The following is a 22,261-nucleotide window of genomic DNA, read 5'->3' as shown; positions in this document are numbered from 1 at the left end:
CCACGGAGTCCATGAGGTGCTGGAAGCTATGAGCGGCGTTCTTGAGCCCGAACAACATGCGCAGGAATTTGAACAAGCCAAAGGGGATGATGATGGCCATCTTGGGTATGTCCTCAGGGTACACCGGGATCTGGTGATAGCCGCGCACCAGGTCATCCTTGGAGAAAACCTGGCACTCTGCAGGTTGGCTGTAAAGTCTTGGATATGAGGGATGGGATAACAGTCAGGAACTGTTGCCTCGTTGAGCTGTCGATAGTCTCCACAGGGATGCCAGCCGCCGGAGGCTTTCAGGACCAGGTGGAGCGGCGAGGCACACGGGCTGTTGGACCGCCAAATGATCCTCAGCTCCAACAGGTGTGAAAACTCCTTCGCCACCTGTCAGGCGGGAACCAGCGTGCCTTGGCGTGAACCGGTGGGTCCTGGGAGGGGATGTGGTGGAACACCTTGTGGCGCGGCGAGGCAGCGGAGAACTGTGGCTTGAGGAGTGTCGGGAACTTGTCTAGGATTCACTGGAACTCGTCTCTGGGCGTGCTGATCGTGTCCATCTGCAGTTGCTCCGAGCGGGAGGCGAATTACCTACCTCGAATGTCCACCAGAAGCCCGTGTGCAAGGAGGAAGTCTGCATCCAGGATGGCAGTCAGGAGGGACGAAACGGTGAACCTCCACACAAAATTCCGTTGGCCGATCTGGAAGTGGACTGTCTTGTCTCCATATGTCTGATTGCCGTTGCGTTGGCCGCACGGAGGGGAAGTCCACGAGGTCAATTCCTGGATTTGACGGCCGTGGCCGGGATGACGCTGATCTGGGCTCCAGTGTCAACGAGGAGCCGCTGGCCACTGACTGAGTCCCGCAGGTAGAGGAGGCTGTGTCCTTGGCCAGCCGCCGCAGCCATTAACAGCAGCCGGCCTGGTCGTTTCCCTGGAACGAGCAGGGCTGACAACACTTCCGAGCCTTGGCTCCCCAGCTCTGGTGGTAGAAGCAGAGACCTGGAGCGGATGCTTTGGCCATGGTTATGCTCTTGGGGGCCCCTGCAGGGGCTGGGTGCTCTACCACAGCACTAGGGGGCAGGCTTGGTGTGGTTGTGCCCGTGCCTCGTGACCTGCCGGACCACTGAGCCCTCCGGGAATCGTGTGAGCCATAGCTCTTGGGCCTTCTGGGTGACCTTCCTCAGGTCGGTGAAGCTCTCCTTGGCCAGCAGCGGCCTGATGTACCCGGACATATAGTCGAAGAAAATGCACAAAGAGTGGGCAGTTGGTATGCTCACCCAAGAGTGTGAGCATCTTGTCCATCAGCTCCATCGGGGACCTGTCCCCCAGGGCGTCGAGGTGCAGCATCTGAGTGGCACGCTGGTGTCTGGAGGGTCCCGGTAAGCACTCGCTTGATGCTTTCTTATTTGTCCTCGGCGGGTGGGTGCTGAACAAGGTGCAGCACGCGTCTGGCGGTGGACTGGTCCAGGGCAGCGACCTTCATGGTTGAATTTGGTCATGTCGGACGAAATCCGGCAGAGGTGAAACAGCCTCCGCATGGCCGAACCAGGTCTCTGCCTCCTGAACCCAGAATTCAGGCAGTTTCACGCTATAACGTTGATCCCAGGCTCATTCATGATGGGTTCAAAGACATTTGAACCAGTCGGGGTCACCAATTGTAGCGGCAGCTACACCTGCTCCTGAAAGAACACACACACACACACAACCAGACGGGTTGAGCTCAGTGAGCAGACTGCTTTATTGCAGGCTGCTGGGCTGGACTTGTACTCCCAGCCTGGACCTGGCTGAGAACCGCGCTGGAGGGTGCTGATGTAACCCGGGCGTAACGTGGTCCCCCAGCGCGGGCTTCTGAGCCCCGAAGGCACCATTTTGACCGGCTGCCCTGCTGCGTGGCTTACAAGTGGGGCCGGTTCGCCTGCCTCGTGGTGAGCCGCCACAATATGTTAAAATTAAAAGGGATACCTTATACTTCCATCATATAGTTTCATCCAAGGTACTCCACATTTTAATCAAACAAATTATATTGTATTGTTAATATTTTTTTTTAAAAAGGAAAATCTAAACCCACTACCAAGAAAAGCTGTTTGGCTGTCTGCTGAAGCTCTTTTGGGTGATTGCGCGAGATGGTTTTTAATCCATGAAATCTTGAGTCAGCATTTTGACCTTGTCATAAACCTGGTGGGTTGTGGACGTGTTGGGAGTCATGAACACACCAATGGCATCATGAAGAAAGCCTCTACTTCCTCAGGAGTTTGCGGAGGAGCTAGTGGAGTTGTTCAAGTGAACCATTATGGACTTGAAGGGCCGACATGGCCTGTTTCCATGCTGTAAATAAACGGTTATATGGCCAAAAAAAAAAATTATCAGAGTGATCAATTACCTCTTCAGTCAACATTTTTACCTTCATAACAAATCAGAAATTATTAAAGTAAATCAAAAAAGATCCCCACGGTGTTTGAAAATTTACATTCAAATCGGAAATTGAGCATCTAATCTTTTCTAAGTTTGAACATGACATGACGTCACATCGCCATTGAGCATGATGAGGCCGGATAACATCCCTTCATCTGAGCAACACCACCCTTTTAGCCATAAGAGAAATAAAAGCTAATATATGTAGCTCAGATGATGTTAACGCTCGAGCACTCACGCCAACAATACCAAATAAAGCAGTTGAGGAATTTGGTTTAAAAAGAACAGAGAAAGTTTGAAATACTTCGATCCACTATTTCTCAAGACTCTGGCATGTCCAAAACATAAGAATTAATGAAGCATCTCCATTATTGCATTTAACACAAAGAGAAAATGCATCCACATAAAAATGATAGTTTGACTGGATATGTGAGCCCTATAGATGACTTTAAATTGTAGGAGAGAGTGGCGGGCACATAAAGAGATACTAACCAATTTGAAAATTGCATTCCAAGTTGCTTCAGGAATTAAAAGCTGTAGGTCCTGTTCCCAGGCTTTTTTAATTTCATCTGAGGGAGCCTCTCTTATTTCCAATAACATAACATAAATGTTAGATATTGAACTATTATAGAAAGGTTTTAAATTAAAAATTACATCAATTAAATTCTTATCAATCCTCTTAGGAAATGTATGTAATTGAGATCGTAAAAAAAATTCTAATCTGTAGATAATGAGAGTATTTGGTAGATTATATTTAACTGAAAATTGTTCAAAGGAAGCGAGACTCCCCTCAACAAATAAATCTTTAAAACATTTTATGCCCAATCTATCCCATTTTTTAAAAAAAGTTACCTCAATCGTGGGTTTTAAGAAATAATTAGGAAAAATTGGACTAGAGAGAGAAAATCTCATTAAACCAAAATGTTTTCTAAACTGTATCCATATTCTTGGTACGTTTAACCACCAGATTATTAGTTAATTCATTTAGAGATATAGTTGTAAACAGAAAAAGCAAAATAATTTCATTGTATATTACACTTGTGTATTCAACAATAAAATGATTCATTCATGAAATTACCAAAGTAAAATGATGAATTATGCAATAAGAAAATCTGACAAAATGCCTTGATGAAGGGCTCAGGTCCCAAACGTTGGATGCCTGTGTGTTCCTATAGATGTTGCATGACCTGCTGAGTTTATCCAGCACTTTTATGTATTATAATACAGTCAGTGTCTGCAGGCTTTATTTTATAAAGTTGTTGAGTCTGCCCAATTTCCAAAACCATGTGGGAGCATTATCAAAGTCCATCAGCAATTTGGGGAAGTGGCTCACTGTCACCACCGGTACCCAAATGTAATTGGGAATACTGAAGATGATATAATTCTACAAAGTAAATGAAAAGAATATTGAAAGCATAGCTATGGATGGTGCCATGAGATCAGCTGGAAATCTGGGAGAATTATATACATTTCTTACAAGCAGAGATTAGACAACAGAGTTTAGAAAGTTGTGTTTATAAGATAGCTACAAAAATTGTTTATTAAAAAACACAGCAGAAGTTTACTCAGTCAGAAGCTTCCAGAGAACAGGTTATGTTTAAAGCTAACAAACCTCCCAGAAAGGAATCAATTCTCACCTCTACTACAGAACCCCTAGAATCCAGATATCCTGATGCCTGCCTGATATCTTTAACACAATAATGCTAAATAACTACCGATAGAGTCAACGAGCTGTCGAAAGACAGCTCGTTCATAAATCAGTTTCCTGCCCAAAAGCACACCTGTTAGTCGCGATGTAAATTGTCAAAGGCTTCAATAAGCATCCAGCAACACGAGAACATTTCAGATAGCCCAAAAGTTGAGATGTGAAGACAGAGAAACTCCTCCAAAATTCATAATCACCTACCTTTATGAATGCGTGGAAGCGATCTCCGAGCGCATATTCCAACCCCTCCGAGAGGGATAATTTCCGTGGTTTCAGCCCTCTGCTGATCAATCTGAATGTTCAGCCGTGCTAAGCGGCTGTTTATGGGTGGGCTGATGATGCCATCAGCCTGCGACCCATCTCCCCACTCACCCCTCTTCCTCTAAGCCAGGGGCAGCGAGGAGCCCTTGGGGCAGAGGGGGTCATCGGGCAGCAGGGACCGTCGGGACAGCGGGCGGGAGCTGTGGGAACTGATGGAGCAGCAGGGGGCGGCCGGTGCAGGCTGAGACAGCCTCACTGGGCCGCCCTCTGTGGCTCAAAAAGTGGCAGAGCAATGGCTGTCTTCCCTACCCATAATTCCCCTCGCAACTGGAACTGTTCTGGGAATCATAGAGCAGTTTCAGCTGCGTGGGAGATTATGGATAGGAAAGACAGCCATTGCTCTGCCGCGTATTTATGACGGGTGGCACTACGGCACCAGTTGCTCCACCTCCGTCAGATCCGGAGGGCACTGTGAGGTGCCTCGATATGAATGGGATGCTGGAGCAGCCTTTTAGGGCTGCTGTCTGAAAAGTAAATTCCCATTTTTCCATCTGCTCAAGGTGGAGGCCCGACATGAAACAGCCTACTGACTGCGCCACTCAGTCCCTGGTTGACATTGTTTCTACCCAGAAGTTTTTGTTAACTTTAATAATTTAAGATTAGAATGAAACTAGCCATTTGCATGTGTTCATTGAAAACCAGAAATCAGGCAGGCAGAGAATGGATATTGGTGTGTACTGAGAGCAACCCTTCCAGACTTCTGTTGATTTTTGTCTACAAGAAGGCTGTCTCTTAATTATGTACATAAGAATAAATGATTGACAACAAACCATTTCCCTATCTTTCGGAAGAGGATATGCAAAATGCAAAACATAAGTTGTAACAATACGATCAAAGAAATGATAACCAATTTGTATGCAGGAAAATGCCTTAAATATTGTGACCTGTGACTGTTCTTTGAATGAGACCAAACAGTCTTACTGAGGTAACCTTGTCTCCCCAACACTAACGACTGCTCATTCCCACTAGTGTCATTCGAATAAAGTCTGTTTGAATTGTACTGTGTGGTTTGGTTGTCACTTTTTGTACCTTGACAGGAGTAGCTCTGGAAATTACTGAGCTTGCAGGGTAAATGTGCTTATCCTTTAATGAAAGGGGTAACTTTGTCAAAAAAGAATAGTCAAAAGTTTGTAAAGATGAGCGAAAATGACTGCAAACGGAATATTCTAGATCCATAGAGAACGGGGGCAGTTTGCACAAATGCAATCTTTGTTCTGTAATAACTCTGGAAACAGTGCTAAATTGGAACATCGAATGGGGACATGAGTAAGATGGGGGGGGGGGGGAATGAATTCACAAAAAGCAGGACTACTTCAATCTGATTAATTTCTCACCCATCAGAATGGTCTCAACCACAAGCAAAGTGACTATTGTCATCGATGAGAGGGCTCCCATTTTAGATTTTGTTCGGGTCAAATTTTGCCAGACTTTTTTTTCTGTAGCTTTGGTTCAAATATAGACTGAAGAACTGAATTCAAGTGGCATGAGAGTAACTGCCCATCACATTAAGGGTCCATTTGATAGTTAGGCACCATAGAGCTCCAGTAAAACTGGAGTCAATCGACATCAAAGGGAGCACTTTCTAATGGTTGGAGCCATAACTGACACAAAGTATGATACTTGTGGTAGTTAATGCTTAATCATGCTTATTCCCAGCAGTTCTTTGTTGTATTTCGTCAGTAGACCTCTACCATGAGGCAAGGAATGGGAGTGTTCACTGATTCCATATTGCCCAATTGCATTTGCATCTTCTAGATGAAGTTTGTATGCAGCAAGATCTAAACAACATTTGAGCATAGATGGATAAATAGCAGGTAACATTTAGGCTACCGTCATGCCAGCCGATGGCAGTTTCCAAAAGGGATACTAAATATCTACCCTTGACTTCAATTTCATTACCCTAGCAATACCTGAGGTAGCACCTTCAACCAGAAATTCATCCCAATATCCACCTATTAGGAAGAAATTTACTTCTGAATGACAACAACGGGTTAAAATGATGACGCTGTCTGGATAGTCCAGCTTGAGTGTATCGGGGGAAGGACATTTTATTTTTGTGGGGGAGGGTTAGTTGAGAGGCTGTGGAAGTAATGTCTAGAAGAGATGCAGCCAATGACGTGCAGATGATGGTCTGACATTCACTGATAATGTCACGATCCAGAGTGAGGTATGAGTTGGTGTCAGAAAATTAACATTTTCTTCCTGTAAAGTCAGGTTCAGTTTAGCAAATAATAGCACACTCTTACTGGGATTAATGATTATATTTGTGTTCACCTTAGTGATACTGCAACATTTAAGTAGGCAGAACTGAATGGGTGGAGTGGAAAATTTAAGTAACTTCTGGCATGCAACCAGCTTAGACTGAAAATATCCTGGAGAGCAGAAAAGGTTTCAGTTGTGTCAGGTGTTCTGAAAATGGGAGGAATGGTCTACTGTGAACATGAAAATCTGTAAGAGTGTTCATGGAGGGAGCAAAGGAATATCTCTCCATTTCAGTCCAGTTAAGTATTAAAAATTTTTTGATTTGATTATCTCATTCTTCCAAAACAAGGGTGGCCAACCTTTTACATGTCATGCGTCAAAATAAACAGCGACTAATAGGTCTTGTGAGAACTGGCTTTGGAGGTCGTCTTGTTGTATTTGGCTTCAACCTTTTAATAAGCTGAGAGTGAACAGTAGGAGGAGGGTGGACGGAGCGGAAAAGAAAGAGGTGTGTGTTGGTTTTAGTTGGGGGTGGGGAGGAATTTGAATCTGTCTAGACTAATCAGGCCTCCGTCTATGCTAATGGACCTCCTCCTACTCGTGTCACCCTCTGCACTAACAGTGTTTCCTTCAATGCGCCATTTCTAATCATTTTGGCGCATTTACCATGGGTTGACCACCCTGTTCTAAAGCCTAAGGAATAGAGCCTAACTTAGCATGGGATGACTGTCATCCCATGAACTAGTCTCCTCAATCTTTGCTTCAAGTATATTTTTTAGTAGGGGAAGCAAAATATTGCACTAACCCAGATGTGATGTTACTAAAGTCCTGCATAATGATGGTAAGATATGATTGCTATTGTAGCCAGCCCATGTGAAGTGAGCAGAGAAGAGACCGATCATCAAATGAACTGACCTGTGATTTTCTTTCTTGATTCACCTTTGCTATCTTCTCCCTTTACTCTTAAATCAGGTGCAAGATTGCAACCTGAAATATTGATCATCCCTTTGCCTCCATAAATGCTGCTCAACCTTCTGACCTATTCCAGCAGATTTCTTTTTGCTCCAGATTCCATCCTTTGCTGTCTTTTGTGTCTCCAATGAACTCTGGCCTGCTTGGCTTGTTGCATCACAATATTATTTCTGTCTGTTGAGATGTCATTCGTGAATTTTGGAACCAGTTTCACCCAGTCATTGTTTTTGGGGAATAAGGGCTGCATCATGTTGAGGTTCAGTTGTCCGAGAGAAACACAAACCTTCAATTATTTTGTACTCCATTGCTGCTAACAGTCACCTCTTACCGACTGTTGCAGAACCTTGTGTGGCGTTCGTGTCCGAGTGGAGCTGTCATCTGGTGAAAGGAGGAAGCGTTACCGTGGCCCACCACCTCCCTGGACCAGGCGACCCCGTTATGATGATTATCGCCATCGCAGCCCACAGCGGCGACGCTACTCGAGGTGAGAGTGGATCCATTGTTAATGTTGGTTGTTTTTCACCTCCAACCATGTGTGAAGCTGGAACAGAGTTGGGATGGGGCCCATAATCTAGAAGATTGCAGTGGGCCTTTAGTGGTTATTGAAACATTTAAATATTCCGACTGAGTTTGGTGCCTTAGTGTATTCTAAAACCTAGCAAATATTAAGCTAAATCTTTTGGAATTACTAATCCTGAATCTGTATTTCCATGTAAGTTTATTGGTAAGTTAGTCTTTGTCTTGCATTCTGTGTGTCTTTTAGATCTTAGATTTCATTTTATTGTGCCAAGAGTAATGGTGACTTCAGTATAATGTTTGGAATCTTGAATATTTTAATTTTACAACTTTTTTAGTAAAAGACCTTTTGTTGTGATTTGAGAACATAGTAACCTTCTTCTATTTCACCTACTGCAATTATGCCACATCAAATCTACCAATCTTTGTCAAAAGTGTGTTGATAGCAGCTCCAGTGTACCTTTTAAACTCTAAATGTTTGGTTCAAGGTGCCCATTGGACAGCTAATCTAAGTGCATGGGATAATTCAATGTATTAAGTCTAATTAAATTTCATAATCACATGCCATAAATGTACAAATTGCCTCAAATAGTGAAGAAACCGATCAAATCTTTTGAATTGATTTTGAAATCCAGATAGAATCTAAACTATAGCAAAATTACAATTGTTTGCGGAGTGGAGATGCTGTTCTGCACCAGAGTTGAATCTAGGTTGAACAAAAAGAGTGTATTCAGGATAGCATACCCTTTTAAAACCAAAGATTTAGTTGGCTACTTCCTCACCCAGATAATATCTGGATTGAAGTAGATGCTCTTGAGAACCTTTTACAGTAAAGGATATTTAGGAAGTGCAGTAAAGGAGTTCTCACATTAAAGTATCTAAAGATCTTGTAAATTTCTTCCAGATCTTTTAACACTTTGGCTAAGGTCTTGCTACCACAGCAGCACTGCACTGTTTTATTAAGCTATGTTTAATTATTTAATTACTTGAGTTGAGTTTTCATTTAATATAAATAATGCTTCTGTGAAGTGATTTCAAGGCAGAAAATGTTAGAATAATAAATTACAGTCAGGTACTCAGTTGCCATCAGGACTTGAAACAAATTACTACCTTGAAGTTATTCTCTTGTGTTTTATAATGTATAATGTTCTCCCAGTATTTACTCATGCCTCACTGATTCTACTACAACTAAGATAGATAAGACGTTTGATAAATGCCTCCACTGCTAGTCCAAAACGGATGATTTGGTATACAGTACACTTATTGACTGTTAAACTTACTGCAGATTTAAGGAAATGAAGGGATTCCAGTAAAATTAACAATGCTTGTTCTAATAATCATTATGGTTTAAAAATAATTGGGAAAATAGCTTGGTTGTCCTCTGTTCCTGTTGGGTATTTGGTGAACTTCATCTGGACGTGTGTCAAGAACATGTGAGGAGAAGATCAAATATGTCAAGTCACATTGCCAAAACATTTAGTGACTTCTGACTCAAGAAGAAAGCATATTCCAAGACTGTGATAGGAAACTACCCTAAAGAAGAAAAAAAGTCTGCAAGAAATAAGGATTTATTCGTATACAAATTCTTCTCCCAGTGTATCTGCATAAAATTGACTTTCTGACAGATGTCAGAAGGTAAATTCTCAAAATGAAAATAATTCAGATGCTGAATATCTGATAGTCCTGAGCAAATAGAGCAGCATCTGTAGAGATAGAGAGTGAGAGAGAGCATGTCAACATTTAAGGTTGATGGCTTTTCATGAGAATGCAGGTCTCTGAAAGATAATTGAATTGTTCATTCTTTTCCCTGTGCCATGTTGCCTGGCTTCATCATAACCATCAAAAATCATAAAGAAACACAAAAATTGTTGACTGGAACCTGAGGGAACAAAGAGAAGCTGGAGGGACTCAACGAGTCAGGCAGCATCCATGGATAACTCCACGTTTTGGGTTGGGTTCAAAAATCATAATTCCAATTTATTCTAGTTGCACTGTCTGTTAAAATGTGGCTTTTTATTTCAATTAATTGTACATATTGGTTTGCAGTTAAAAGCAAGTCACTGCCACCCACCACCCTTCTCAAGGTGATGCTAAAGAGATGTTTGGCATATCCTCTTGTCTGTAATATGTTCAAAAATTCTCCATCCTTCCTGTATAGAAGTTATTTCTTGTTTTCTTTCTCTCCTCTCTCTATCCCCCCAATCTCTCCCTTTTAACCAATGGCAAAATCTTCCAGATCTTAGCCCTTACTGCCTAGTACATTTAAAAAATAAATGTTGGGAACTTCATGTTTTAAAAACTAGAATCCCAAATGAGAACTTCCTTAGTGGCCACTCACAAATGGAATTGTAGGGATCACAGGCCAATTCTTCTGTCTTCAAAACATATGCACTTATGGCTGTGCACCTGGCTATCCCTTCAGAAGTGGTTTCTGGATAGTAAATGAGCCCATGAGACTTGCTTTCATTGTTTGGAATATGTGAGGCTGATTAAACAATTCCTCTCTTCTCTCCTTTTTCCCCCTCCAAAAAAAAAACGATGGCTACTTAAATTGTTTCAGATCAGGTACTAAATGTTGGGTTTGGTATAAGAATGGAATAGGTTAGCTTTCAGAGCTTCTTTATGCCTTGAGCTGTTTTCCTATCAGTCCTGACAAGGTCTTTGAGGATTAGATTTAACCTTGTTAGTTACTTGATTTATTGGTTCTGAATTAAGGCTGTTTTTGATAGATTTCCTACTTCCTCTGAATTTTCCATTTTTATTTTAATTCAAGGGATGTGGGCTTCATAGGTTCCAACTTTTAATTACCTGTCCCTAATACCCTTGAGAAGGTGGCGGGGAGCTGTCTTCTTGCAGTCTCTGAGGTGAGGGTTTACCCACAATGCTGCTAGGAGAGTTCCAGGAGTTTGACCTAATGACATGTGGCTATTTGAAAATAAAAGTTAAAATGGTTTAATCTGTTTTAAATGCACAAGGTTCGCTTGCTTGGGTTTGTGACTGTCCAAAATAATGCACAGCAACGCGGGTATAATGTCGACGCCTGAAGTTTTATATTGGAGTGGGATAATGTTTAGAGATTTGTTTACAGATTCAGAAAAAGACCGAATATTTCGACTCGACTGCTGAACCGCTTTAAAAAAAAATGAAAAAAATATTTTCTTTGCTCTTTATATATTCAATGTTGGATGAAGTTTTAAATCTAATACCGGTCGGTGTGTATGTGTATATTGAAAAGTTAAGTTAAATGAAAATGCATCGTGATTGGTTAGATAGTAACTGGTGTTTCTGTGCATTTTTTTTTCTTTTGATGAAATGTGCAGTTGAAACCCACGCACTCACCCCCTGCCCCATTTCAGAGAACGTCCACTTCTCCGAGTCTACATTAGCCAATCAACTGGTTGTGTCTACATCAGGGGATCAGCGCGTCCCAATCTAAACGAACGCCTCACACTTCAAATGTCCAGCATTCACGTGTATCTGTGAGTGTGTGCAACCGAATGGCCAGCCGCTGGACCGACAAGTTTGGGTCTTTTCCTGCGTACCCCAGCACGTTGTTTATAAACAACCATCCCTTCTCTACTGTTTCTGCCGGCGGCCATAACGACCAAACAGCCAACGGGGGAAAAAATAACCATCTGAAATCCTCTCGATCCATCAGTGGGGTGTGGTTGTCCGCCAGCCTTTGCAAACCCAAGGCCTGCATCGGCAGTAAACTGGTACCAACGCACTCTAAAAGGGGCTGCTTCGATTGGTCTTCGTGCCAATACACAGCAGATAAATTAATACCATTTTTTATTTAATTCTACACTTTACATCGTGCATGAATCCAGATGGTCAGGGCCCTTTTTTTTAACCTCCCCACCACCATCGTCACACGACATGCCCTGCAGATGGCTGTTGATTTGCTATAATGTTGGCCGTTCTCGTAAGTTATATCTGCCTTTTACATTTTAAATCGAGAATTCACTTTTGTGTTTTCCTCCTCCGCCTTCCCATCCCTTGTAGTCTTTTCAGCCCCTTCCACTCTTGGCTCTTTGACACTTCTATTGGATTGATGCCTGCAAATTCTGGAATGTGAATCAATTGCTGCTCCTGTTGAGTGTGTGCTAGATCTATTGAATGTCCTCTTAAGGAAAGCAAAACGTTAAAAGTGCACTGGGTTCTTAAGCAGGCTGTGCACTTGACGTAGTGCTGTTGAATGCAGGTGGACCTACGTTGTGTTCCCAGTTTTGTTTTCAAATTTTTAAACGAGCCTCCAATGAGTATGATTTGTATTTAGGCATAAGGTCAAACCATGCCTGAGATTGATCTCTGAAGCTAAGCAGATTCAGACCTGGTCAGTACACGTAGGAACTCCAGGTGCCGTAGGTTTCTGTGAGGGGTACTTGTCAAAGTGGAAACACTCTGCCTTCCTTATGGTAGACACAAGTTAAAGGATTTCATGTGTGTTACAGTCTAAATGTAGTATTATGTGACAGTAATGGAACCATGTGCAAGTTTCAAAACCATCACAAAGGTAAATCTAGAGATTTATTCTGTGGAGCTCCTTGGTCGATTACCGTATTTTCACTCATATAACGCGCACATGTATATAACCCTCAGCAATTCATAAATTGTGTAAAAATATATTCATATAAGCTCACACACACATATATACTGCACAGGTGTAGTATTCTAAATTCCGATTGGCAAAAGCATTTAAATGGGACACGAGACAAACCACATACCAGTATCTGCTGCAATTAACACACGATTAACTTGCCCCAGAGGTATCAATCGCCCATTATATAGATGATATCCCGCTGCAACATATTAAGTTTTGGAGAGGAATTAATTAAATAGATCGAAGACAGGCTTCAGAGTTAATTAGGATTTAAATTCTAATGTTGTCTCAAATCTGAGGCACTTGATATGTTAATCTCCTCCTTCCGGATGTGTCTGGGCAATTGATATTGATAAGGAGCAGTGCCTTAGCCAGAATGTCTTGTTTATAGGAATACCATGGCATTCAATAAAGAGATAATCCCAAATTCAAAATTTGCCACACCCACTATAAATTGTGCGTGTTCTTTCATTGCCGCTATTACATTCTCATGCTTGCTATAATATTCCCATGCTTGCTATAAATTGCGTCTTTCCCACAGCCACTGTCAATTGTGCATTCTTTCACTGCCGCTATTATATTCTCACACTCACTTTAATATTTCCACGCTCGCTGTAAATTGCTGGCATGTCTTTCCCATGGCCGCTATAAATTGTGTGTGTTCTTTCAATACCACAATTGTACTCCCATGCCCACTATAAATTGCCGGTTTGACTTTCCCATGCCCCCTATTGTGTGCATTTTTTCAACGTGTAAAAAATATTCTTGTATTGGGTGCACAGGCAGATAACACGGGGGGGGGGGTTTGCATTATATGTGTAAAAATACAGGACTGTTATCTGGTATCGGTTTTTGAGTGCTCCAGACAAATCTAATAAATGTAATACTGGATTATTTAGCTAGAAGTCTTCTGTTCTTCTTCCCATGAAAAGACAGAAAGGAAATATTTTCAAGTGATTAAATTATTCCAATTTTCATCCTAGAGAAGGAAAGACTCCATGTTAGTTTCTTTGTGATATTTTTGATTTTCTCTCCCTTCTGACTAACAAGAGGATCATTTTAGTTGAGAGATTGGTATTTGAGCTCAAAGCAAATATTATAGTTGATTAATCTTGACATTAGCTCCACTTGCTTGATCTACTAAATCTATGTCGATTTTGGTCCTCTTATCTCCTAGCTTCTGAGGCAATCTGGAAGATTGTTAGATCTTATTCTTTGGTGTTTAGGAAAATGGGGATCTTTCGAGAGCATAGATATTTAATTATTTACTGCCGTAGGAAAGTGTCAAACAATGGATCTGATTACAGGACATGAGGATATGTTTGTGTGCAGCCTTCATAAGACCTACCACAGTAACCTGTAGAATAGAGGTGCATTTGGAAGCTCTTGTGCTTGAATTCAGTGGCCACCAGGTATTTTTGACAGTCTTCTAAATGGGTGTTTGGGCACTTTGTTCCTTGATTAATTGGTCAGCACCTACCTTCACAATCCAGACTTCGCAGGTTGCAATTTTTTATTTAAGAATGAGTCCTTCAGATGGAAGGGCATTGTAGCCCAAATCAAGAATTTATTGAGTTGCTTTCAGTGCTGAGGCACAGTACAACATTTTCATCCAAACAAGTTAATTTTTCTTAAAAGTAATTTAATTATTTTGCCATGGTGTAGATGACGTGCTTCCAGTAATTATTTAAAAGCTTGGGTGTAATATTGTGTTAGAGATTGACCCAGCCGTCGGTAAAGGCCATCTGACCTTGGTGTTGGAGGTGGTTGTTGCGGGAGATGTCCTTGCTGCCATTTCAAACCAGTTGAGTGTGTGTAATGTTTATGCTTCCAGGTGCTTGTAGTCATGGTGAAATGACCTTGATGAGGAAATGACCATTGGGGGAGGTGTTTAGGGGTAGAGAGAGGAGCAGAAACTTAATCCTGTTTTGAGGGTCGGAAAAACAATTTAACAGGCTTGATGATAATTATGCTCATTTTGGCATTCTGTGCACAAGTAACAGGAGTAATGGTCTTGAAAGACGTTAATGTTTCTACATAAATCCAAGCTTACTATCGTGCATTTTGGAATTTTCGGTTGGAAATTGTTCTTCCTACTGAGGCCTTGGTGATGAATTAATGGTGGTAACAATTCTTTAAGAATAGAGCAAGGAGACCGAGCTTGTAGGATAATTTATTTACAGTCTAAAATTGAAGTTCTTGGGTTCCTAGTGTGAGCGACAAAATAGTGATCAGAATCTGAATTCTTGCCTGTATGGAAATATTGATCTTTCATTTGTTTGTCAGTCTTCTAATATCTATTTTATTCAGAGGAAAGATTTTGCACAAAATAGAACCTGCCTTCCTCCCTCTTGATGATGGAGGTTGTGGGTTTTGCAGATGCTGTCTGAATAATTTTGGTGAGTAATGCACCATGTTCATAGATGGCATACACTGTGTTGGCTTGAAGGAAATCGTCATTAAGGTTGATGGGATGTCAGTGCATCAGTTGTTTTGTTCTGAGGGTTCCATTGTGCTTCTAGTTTATGTAATGTAGATGGTGAAAAGGCGTGTCGTGTGGTGAAACAGTTAGTCCCAAGTTTCCGGCCTGTTACTAAATCCACAGTACTGTCAAGGCTTATCCGCTTGAGTCTGGTCAGTAATGATCGCCAGAACATTGAAGATGTAAGAATTGATGTCAGTACAACCATTGAATTTTGAACTGTTGTGGCATAGATTTTACCTTAGTAGTTTGATTTTTTTTTTTTGCAAAGGGGTATGAAGGAATGATAACCATTTGGACCCTGTTTTCCGGGACTGGTTTTATACCCAAGCACTAGCTGGTTTGTACTGGTATTCGTACTGTAGTTTACCCATAAACCCAGTCCGGAGTATATATTATGAAAGGTTAAAAATGGCAGGAGTCCAAAAGGTTAAAGGAATGTCACAGAAGAACATAAATGGTTACTCAACTCCGATATCAAAGTAGTCTTGCCTAGAAGGATTAGTATAGAGGGAAGTGTCAGAGGATAGTTTGTCAGTGGCAGTTACCTATATAGCTGTAATGATTGACAGTTGAAGCCTTTGGTGTATTTAACGTGGTGATTGATGTTCCTGATTAGCCAGGGCATCAAAGGTTATGAGGAGAAGGCTGGCCAGTGGGGCTGAGTAGGAAAATAGATGCGCTCCTGATTAAATGGCAGGGCATATTTGATGGGCTGAATAGCCTATCTCTGCTCCAATGTCTTGTGGTTTGCATCATTCCACCCTTGCTGTTAAAAAGAGAGGACTTTAGAAGTGAGTAGGTTCAGAGCTTGCATGATTTAAAATGGTGGTTACTGCCTCTTCAAGGTCCGACTACACTGCACACTGGACTTTGTTATTGCAGCTAATGGGGAAGGAAGTCGGGATTTATTTTCCTCTCAAATTAACATGCTCCGAATGCTAACGAAATGAAGCTAGATGGTGATGGTGCTCTTTTCTGGAATCAATTTTGATTAAATATTTTGTTTTCAAAATGGTTGCATCACCACTATTGGCTAAACAAACAGTTCTGGACAAAGCTGAAGGGCCGTGAAGATGTATCATGAAGTTGATGCATTTCCTACCTTGAGGTTTTTAGAGGTTTACTTCCCTGTGTATTTTGTGTACCAGGGAGGACAAGTTCACTCTTTTTAAGTTGCCAAATTCTGTGCATTTGTTCACAGACCAATTCAGAAAGTGCACTAACATCATTTAGTGAGAATAAAAGTGGTTGCTATTTAGTCTGGTTTGCATTAAATTAGCTTGATATTTTTCATTCTTATGGTGTTTTCCCTCTTGTATTTTATAAGATCTGTGCCATGGAATTTGTGAAGCCTGGTTACAGTTGGCTTGTGTCTGTTTACTCTTCCTTTGCTTGCTCCACTATAGGTCTCGCTCCAGGGAGAACAGGCGACGTGAGCGTTCGCTTTCACGGGATAGACGGGAGCCATCAAGATCTTTCTCCAGATCGCATAGGTTAGTGCTGTTGAATTTCTTAATGTAATTTCCTTCTCAGTGTGCTCCTTTGCAGTATGGCTTGGATTCTTCTATATTTAAACTTGCATGCCTGCTTGTCAAAAAGGGGCACTTTTTTAATCATGGTTTCACTAGCTTAAAAATTCAGACATTATACTGTTTTGAAAGGATAAATTTGTCAGATTAGGTAGATGCAAGATGTCATTTTAAAATAAATCTCAGATGAGTGTGTGAAATGACCAGCATTGTCAAAACTAGCAAGACAGAGCACTAAACAGCAAGAAAGCTGTTTGTTTAGGGCAGAATGTTTCTGCTTGTTTAAAATTGTCCCTGACCACTCATTTGATAATTGTTTAATAGTTTGTTGCTGATATTGTGATAAATAGCATGCAAAGAGACTGTCACAACAAACAGATAAGAGCATGCCATTGAACAAATTGTGACTGTCTGTAATTAAAAACAATAATTGAATGGGGAGGAGGACAGAGAAAATTAAGAGTTAGTTCTGGTGCACAGCATGAAGATTATAATGATACTTTTGCGAAGATAACCAGGTTACACCAGTTTGTTCCATGTGGCGGTGATAATTTGGGTATCTTCCAAGTGTATGTGGAATACAGTAATATCAAGGGGATGCCAGTCTTCATTTTGTGAGTACAGTTAATGTCGTTGTTGACTGAAAATTGGTTTGGTTGCTTCGTCATTAAGTTTGCAGAGCTTGATGCTGGATTGGTGTAGGCTAGAACTCCAAAAGCTCTCTTTTACAAAAGCCTTCCTTTGCCTTTCCATTTTGGCCATACTTTTGGCTTTCTAGGCCCTAAACCTTTTAAGTTAATTCCTCAACTTCTGTGCTGTATGATTCTTAACAGGATGTTGGTATTCTTGTCAAAGCCAGCCCAAGCATTTGATGCACATCCCGAGTTGCTCTGGAGAAGCAACTTCCTTTAGAACCAACAGAGCCCTTGTAATTCTATCTCCAGTGTTGTGCAAGGATTTTGGCCCAGTGACAATAGAACAACAATGATTTATTTTCAAGTCTTTTGGGCACTGTTCTTGTTAGGGCCTGCAGATTTGAGAGCTGTGTGGGTTGAAGTCTTGGCAAATCACTGTAGTGTATTTTGTGAATGGTTCTAAGTTGCCTCATCAAGCTAGTTCACCTGACGTGTTCCTCTGCTATGAGGAATGCTGCGAATACTTTTCTGAGAAAATTGCAGGAATTTTTTTTCTATGTTAAAGGTGTGGTATAATTACAGATTGCAGCTACTCCAGATTAGATGCTGAGATCATCATATCGACCAAAAGTAGTTGTCACTTGTATTTGCTCAATAATTAATTCTTTGTTCTCCAGCCATTTTTAACCTTCTCTGGACTGGGTCCATGGGTAAACTACAGTATGAACCAGCTGGTGATTGGGTATAAAACTAGTCGTGGAAAACAGGGACACAGAGTATATGTGCTTGTTGGTAGTCTTTGAAAACCAGGACATGGGAGTATATGCACTGTTGGTAGTCCCGGAAAACCGGGACACTGAGTACATGTGGTTGTTGGTAATCCCTGAAAACAGGAGCACAGAGTCCAAAAGGTAAAATAACAATGGTTGTGGTCTTTGCAGTAAATCAGGATCTTCATATAGCTGCAAACTGATTCAGCCTCAGCTTAGCTTATTGAATTGACTGCCATTCTTGTGAATTTTATAACACCAAAGCCTCCATAATATCTTCTGGGGTCAGGAGTTTCTCAATGTTAGGGTGAAATTTTTCCTCGAGTGTTTGTTTTCCATCTCACACCTGATCTTTTATCTTTTCCTCCATGCAGTCGCTCCCGGTCCATCGAGAGAAAGTAGTATCTGTGGTGGAGACGGCCTCTTCTCCCCTCTGACCTACCGGAGATGAATGACTGCAGTGCTCCTGAGATTCTACGATGGGTCAGGCTTAAAATGCAGCAGAGTGGGGTCGGGGAGGAGGCCTGCTGTCCTTTATTCTGGTTTGGAGGATGAGCTTTAACCAGCTCACCAAATTTGGGAACTTTTTTAAAAACAAAGACAAAAAAAAAGTCAAGTAAAACTACAAAAATTGATACAAATCAGAAAAGGGGGGTCAAACCAGTGTTGGAACAGCAACAAAACCTCCATTTCTTATAAGTCATGTACTGTTAATTTCTTTCATTAGATATCCAGTGATGTCAACAGTTATTCATTGAATCCCTTTCAGTGCATTTATTACTTTATGTCTTGCATTGCAATGATAAGTTATTGTGACTGGAAAAAGGTTTTCACCAAGATATAGGTACTGATTATAAACTACATCATCAGAACTCGTTTTGTTTTACAGAAGGCATGAGTGAGGAAGGGGGAAACAGTTTAGAGGTGAGCAGAAATTAAGTTTGTTTTTGTCAGGTTGATCTTTGTTTTGAACTCAGTCGTCAGGAAGCTTTCATGGCAGTGAGGCAGAGATCTGCTTTTTAAGGAAAGGATCTTGTCTACTAACTGAAAATTGAACAATGTAAGAAATGATTTGGGCAGTTATAGGGAGGAGTGTGGAAGGAAGCAGCGGTCGTAACTAATTGATGCGCACTGGTCAGTTTTGATCAACAGGCTCACAGTCAATGGGGACCACATTATTGCTGCTTTAATGTAGCGTCTAGAGCATGTATCGCTAATTGTGTTTGCCCCTGTACCAGGAGAACCTTGAGAAATAAGGTGAAACCTCATACTATAATGCGTTTCAATATAAGAAATGATATACCAGGAAGAGTTTGGCTGACAGCAGGAGGTTATATCTCAGTTTTAATTGACTTCGTAGGGTTCATTCTACATTGCAGCAAAACAATCCTTCAAAATATGACAGGATTTGGGGTGTGAAATAGATTAAGTGGTGTACGCTCTTGCTTTGAAGCTTCTTTTCCTCCTGTGGTTGATGCTTTTGAAGAACACCTTATTTGAGTTGCATCTCTGTTGTGCACATCTTTTCTGATGTTCAGGAGATAAGTAAAGATTGACCCCAAAGTTCTGACAACCATCATCCAAAGAACTAGCAGTGTCCGAAGTTTCATTAGGCATTATCTAACTTTCTGATCTCTTTGATCTGTGATAAAACAGTTTAACTGATTGGACAGGCTGCAGTGCTCAGAGTATTGTCTGTAAATATTGTCTGTAAAGTTTGCTTTTGCAATGTTTGAAGCTACAGAAAACTGACAGAGCCCTAGCAAAGTAACTGATCAAACTTCATTTGTTGCTGATACTGGCCATATGTACCTTGCTCGTGGACAGTAGAATTTGGTTTAAATAATCATTGCTTCAAGAGACCATTTGGTTGCAAGCATTTACCTCCTTGAGGGACATTTTCTAATCGGTAATCTGCTCGTATGGGAAATGATGCTTGGCAGAAGAGAAATCTTATCAAATGTAAAAATAACAACCCATGGTGCATGAGGGCATTCATTTATAATGGGAGTTTTAGTGCTTTGATCAGGTTAGTGTTGTGTTATTTCAACAGATCATTTGACCCTGCTCTCCTTGGGATGATGGAGTTGAGAAACATTCCTGCTAATGTAAGCCGTCTCTAACACTCTCAGACCTAGTGTGTTGCTATCTGACAAACAGATTTTGTATTAAAGGACATGACTCAAGTGACATTGACCTTGCTCACAGCATAACTTAATGTTTGTATTAATGTTTAAAATGCTAACAATTATCAAGTTCATTGTGTCTGCCTGATATGAAATTAAAAGGGGATGGGAGTCATGATCCTGGAATTTTGTGGTCGCAACTAATATAGTTTGTTCTGTTGCCTGAGGCCTTTTATGTCTAATTGCCAGTTAATTCTCCAAATGAATGAGAATTTCATCAATTCCCTGCTTGGCCCAGCAGATGTCTGTTTCATGTAGAGATATTCCTGGGGCTACATCCTCCAGGGTAGTAAGATTGCAATATATTTCTTCCTACTTGTTATTCCAAATAAGTTTTTTTTTAATGGGGTATATTTCTGATAGAATCAGTTAGAGGAATCCAGCTGCACTGAAATTTCAGACTTCAATCCCAAATCATTACTGACATCACATGGCATCCTTTAGAGACTCTTCCTCCATAGCCTAACTTCAGTTAATAGAACTGAAAAATAGCTGGAAGTATTAGATACATTTTCTGGCTTCCCAATGATCGTGACCGATACTAAGACACAAAGGCTAGATATTTCTGCATTTTAATGTTGGCAAGGTCAGAAAAGTGTCACCTTACAGAGATGGTTAGAAAATTCACCTCAGTTTAATGAAGTTTTTAGCATGGTTAGGCTAGCCACACCTGTAGCTCTGGTGTTTAATTTGGATTTTCAAGCTCTCAATTCTGAACTTGGTTGACTAGGTCTTAAATGATTAAAATGCTATAATGGAATTTGTCTGTCTTTGTTTTGCTGATTAAACAAGAGGGTCAGCCCATTCCAAATACTTTCTACCAAAATCTTGCTGTGAAATGCTTTCGGTTTAAGATTTGCTTACATTTGCGCGCATTTTCTCACATGAATGCAGAAGCTACCAAAGGCCATCCCTATCTCAGGCCATCTTTTTGTGAAACTTCAAAAGCAGCCTTTTACAGAGTGCTGTACAACAGTTTAATAACATTGGATGGCATCTTAATGAAGTGAAAAAGAACTGTCTGAAAACATTTATTGATATCCAGTCCAGGGATTTCATGGTGGGAAAGATAGCTTATTTTTTTGGCAGCTATGCATAGATGAAAGACCTATGGGAAGGAGTTCCATGTGCTCATTTTAGTTCTTTTAAAAAGGAGCACAGTACTTGTCATTCTGCTTATCATTGCAATGCTTTTTTTTAAAAACACAGTTAGCATTGGAACTTGGAAGTTTACGATATACATGTTGTAAATTCCCAATACTTTGAACTCTTCTATATTCCAAACCTGTACCCTGAAACATATCAACCTCGTTCTGAAAAATGTTTTGAGTAAAAATAACCAGATGCATGCTTGCAGATATTTCTTGCTGCAGGATTTTTAGAATGTAATGTGAATGGCCCATTTGTGTGTGCCACACTAGCACAAAGAAAAGGATTCCTGATTGTGCATCTTTTGTGGCGAACCCAGAGTACAGCAGGACCCCTTTGAAGTCACTGTGGACATCTACAGCAAACTGTCAGTAACTGACTTTTTAAGAAAATGACTTGATACTAGCTGGATTGATGTTTTGATTGTATTTTTTTTGTGTTTTTTTGTCAGATTTCAGTATAAAAGTTAATACAATCACATTGGACTTTTCTGGCATTTTGTTCTCCACTTAACATTTCATTATGACAGACTTGCAGATTATAACATCCCGTTTGATAAGCACCCATTCTCAATTTTTTTTTCGCTGTGGCCCTCTTGCACTCTGCTCCAAGTTTACAGGCTCCCTTCCCTATGAAGCAGTCGTTTAGTTGGTGTCTTTTGTACTTATACCGACTATATAAACCTAAAACATATTTTGTCAGTCTGTGGGCCAAGAGGGCCCAGCTTCAGGATTGAAAGGTGTCCACTTAGAACAGAGATGCGGAGGAATTCCTTCACCCAGAGGAATT

General features: G+C 41.0%; 1 protein-coding gene across 2 annotated transcripts in view; it reads left to right on the top strand.

The window, feature by feature from the left end:
• LOC138748553 (serine/arginine-rich splicing factor 3-like) overlaps positions 1–21,952 on the top strand; it is a 37,347-nt gene extending 15,395 nt beyond the window's left edge. For both annotated transcript variants that reach the window (XM_069908957.1, XM_069908958.1), the window contains exons 3-5: positions 7,940–8,083; positions 16,610–16,696; positions 18,512–21,952. In XM_069908957.1, the coding sequence (XP_069765058.1) occupies positions 7,940–8,083; positions 16,610–16,696; positions 18,512–18,539 (259 nt within the window). In that variant the 3' untranslated portion in view covers positions 18,540–21,952. The remainder of the gene's footprint in view (positions 1–7,939; positions 8,084–16,609; positions 16,697–18,511) is intronic.
• Positions 21,953–22,261: the final 309 nt, after the last annotated feature.

This window comes from Narcine bancroftii, chromosome 13 (assembly GCF_036971445.1).
Source record: "Narcine bancroftii isolate sNarBan1 chromosome 13, sNarBan1.hap1, whole genome shotgun sequence".
NCBI lineage: Eukaryota > Metazoa > Chordata > Chondrichthyes > Torpediniformes > Narcinidae > Narcine > Narcine bancroftii.
Note: the sequence above shows the minus strand (reverse complement) of the source record. Positions and strands in the feature narration are given on the sequence as shown.